This window comes from Vollenhovia emeryi, unplaced genomic scaffold (genome assembly GCF_000949405.1).
Source record: "Vollenhovia emeryi isolate VEMERY1.0 unplaced genomic scaffold, V.emery_V1.0 DF942582.1, whole genome shotgun sequence".
NCBI lineage: Eukaryota > Metazoa > Arthropoda > Insecta > Hymenoptera > Formicidae > Vollenhovia > Vollenhovia emeryi.
Window position 1 is genome coordinate 1 of NW_011963784.1, and position 3,441 is coordinate 3,441.

Here is a 3,441-nt window from a genome sequence, read left to right on the forward strand (position 1 = left end):
TATTTTTGTATTTATATACATATATAGGCAACGAAAAAATGAGTGTAGATTCGGGCACAATCGACGATGCAGCGGTACCGAGCGATGATCAAAAGTTAACGGACGCCGAGAGAACGACGGCCGAAGACCGTAGAGGAACCCCGACGGATTGCGCTGCAATAATTACGGCGAATGAGAGTCTGACTTTGGGGGCAGATCAAAACATCGTTGTGCTGGCGGTCGAACACGATGGGACTCTGGCAACGATCAATCTCAACGAAAATAGCGGCACTGGTCAATCATTCGGCGACGCAATCGAAATCGAATGCGCAACTGAAACTTTGGAGACCGAACAATTTGTTTCGGAAAATGAACCAGGTGCAAGTTTGTATAGAAATACAAAAATGTTTGAATTTTTCCTGTATTTGGCGTCTTTTGATTTGCAGCAGGCGTGAGACTCGACAGCAGAGCCCCCGAAGGTACTCCAGATCCGTTCAAAGATGCCCTATTTTGGCCCCCGGATCTTCCAAACAAAGAAAGGAAGAGGACCCTCAACGGTCCCAAGCCTCCCACTGTGGCTACTTCCGATAAGTGGGTGGAATACGAAAAATCTAAAGAAGAGAAAAAAAGAAACATTCTACGTGAAAAAGAAGATAGGATAAAGAGAAGGAAGGAAATGCAAGAAGAGAAGAAACGTGTGCAAGAAGAGAAGAAGCGAGCGCAAGAACAAAAGAAGCTGGAACGAGAAGAGAAAAAAGGCAGCTGGCTGAATTGAAAAAACTGCAAAAAGAACTGAAAAAAGAAAAACAAAAATGATAAAAATCAATTAGAAATTGAAGAGGCAGTTTAGGACCGGGCATAGGTGTAAGTAGCCAGTTAAATTAAATTAAACACCTATGCCCGGTCCTAAACGGCCTCTTCAATTTCTAATTGATTTTATATCTTAAAGGACCTAAGTTAAAATTGTAAAAATGATAAAGCGAAGATATTTTACAAACTGTTGCTATGTATATGTTACCTGCATGTATTACCTATAAAATACTGTAAAAAGAACTGTAAAACAAAAAGAAAAATGTTAAGGCGAAGATATTTTACGAAAAGTTACTATATGTTACCTGAAGTTACGAAAAGTTACATAGTCTTACTTACTAATAAAGTGTTACGTCCTGTGGACTCCACGATTTCTCTCTTTCAAAAACCATAAGAAACAACGTTTTTCTTCCCTTGGAAATCAGCGAATATCGACTAGCCAACGCGTGAGTCCCCTCCCCACAAAAAATTTATTGCCAGAGTTTCACTTTTCGAAACTCGAGCGCCCTGATTGTTGCTGGTCGATAACCGTTGAAATAACAAAAAGGGGAGAGATAACAGACAGGATGGGATCAGGCCCTTTCAGACGGCAGATTAGATTTTTAAAATTGACCCAAAAGTGAAACTCGGGATTTTTTCGAAAGTCGCTGAAGGAAATGATGCCCATAAATAAATATCAAAGGGCGACAACGACTTAATGGTCGGGTTGCCAATAAGAAAGACAACTCCCCGACACCTCCCAATAGTCCACCAATGGAAAACCAAAATCCAAAATCTCCTTCCACGTCCCATGACCAAGATCCACCCCCGAAAAATCGTATATAAACCTGGAGCCTGCTGGCTCAGTCTCTTTGGCAGCTCCCGACTCCACCAGCACAATTCTCTCCGCGATTCTCCAAGTTCCGAGTTAACATTCTTTTATATCGTTTATATTCTTTTATATCAAGTTTATCCAGTCCAAATAAAATCTGTGCGCGATTTCGGCATACGGACTGCGAATCTGACCGGAGAATCCACCAGCTTTCGACGATCTCAATCAATAGTAAGCCACACGTTTTCTTTTCTTTTCATTATGTTTCGGCTCGACGACCTCCTTTCCCCCTGTTACGTCCGATTTTTATGGGGACGCGTGTCTCGCTGGGAGACAAGGGAAATGAGAGAATAGGTTGGGTGGTTAGTTGAATGAATAGAACATCTTGGAAGGAACTAAACTATATATTATGAAAGAGCGAGTGACTATATACAAACGGGAGAGAGAGGGGCACACACAAAAAAGGCAAAACTAGAGAAGGGTAGGCATGTCCTTGCTCTCCCGTGGTTGGTTCCTGGGCCGCTTCACGAGTCGGACCTTCTGGGGGAGAGCCTCTATCCGCACTGTGCAGGGTCGGACCGTGCGCTGGGCCAGGGTTCCTCGCAGGGCCTGTGGTTCCGGCCCGGGCCTCTTCGTCCGCTCTGCCGGTAATGCTGGGGGCGCCCTGACGACGCTGGCCTTGGGGGGCCTAGGAGCGGGGGTGATCGGCGGGCGAGGTGCCCACGCCCTGATCGGGCAAGGATCAGGCGCCTGGCGTAATGGCAGGAGGTGTGGGTGGCCGGGGGCTAGCGGAGATTTCATGGAAAGCGGGGGAGAAGGGGGTATGAGCTGGTGCGGGGGCAGTGACTCCGGTGAGGGAAGTGGATGGGTCCGACATGGGACCGGAGGTTGCTGTGAAGGATCCTGGATCCTCGGTTCAGGGGGCTCAAGTGGCCTATCAAAAATCCTGGGGTCAAAGACCCCAGGGGTAGCGTACGCTCGTGTTAGTCGGCGGAGCTGGACTAAGCGTCCAGCTCGTCGCGATCTGCCCATTTCTGGGAGTGCCTGCAGGAAGCATCTCGAATTAGCAGTGTTATACAGTGGGGGAAGCAATGCATGCTGTTAGTCATAATGGTGACTAGTGCTAATTTACTATTAATTAATATAAATCCCCTTAAATTGGCACTCAGAGAACAGTAATTGTTTCAAAGTCACGGGGGTGAAGTGAGATTAAGGCTTCAGACGCTGTCTTTGTGTAGAATGCTCAGATGGATTCTTCGATTATAATAATCGATTCATTGCCGTCATCACTGCATTCTTGGCAACTTCTGATTGATATAATTGTAGTAGGGAGACCCGAGAGTAATTTGACTGCGGTTAACCTTAATCTGAAAATGGAACGAGTAAGTGGCAAATCAAAAGTAATTACGTTAACTACTTTATCAGACCGAAAGAAATAACTAAAGTTAATAGTAATTTGAAAACGTGAGAGCGGTAAGTTTTCGCTGTGTGCCAATCTTAGAATGAGATTCCGTCTGTTCGAGGGTACCCTGCGAAATTGCCCCTGGAACGACTGGGAACTGAGGTTGGTTACGACGGAGAAGGTCCCCCTTTCTTTTGCGGGGTTCAGACCAGGTAACTGGTGTTGACGACTTGGAGGAGATCGGTGAGGACTGGCGGCTCAATGCCAGTTCGAGGAGAGGTGGTGGTTTCCCGCCGGAGGAACGCCGTTACGAAGGCGCACAACCGATGGAGGAGAACCGGAGGAACGCCGATGGAGGCGCGCAACCGGAGGCGGAAAATCAGAGGAACGCCGATGGAGGCGCGCAACCGATGGAGGAGAACCGGAGGAACGCCGATGG

At 46.8% G+C, this 3,441-nt stretch overlaps 1 protein-coding gene across 1 annotated transcript; it reads right to left on the reverse strand.

Moving 5' to 3' along the window:
* Positions 1–2,071: 2,071 nt before the first annotated feature.
* On the reverse strand, positions 2,072–2,632 carry LOC105568313 (anther-specific proline-rich protein APG-like). The gene has a single exon (XM_012023891.1). It carries the CDS (start codon positions 2,630–2,632, stop codon positions 2,072–2,074), a length of 561 nt encoding a protein of 186 aa, XP_011879281.1.
* Positions 2,633–3,441: the final 809 nt, after the last annotated feature.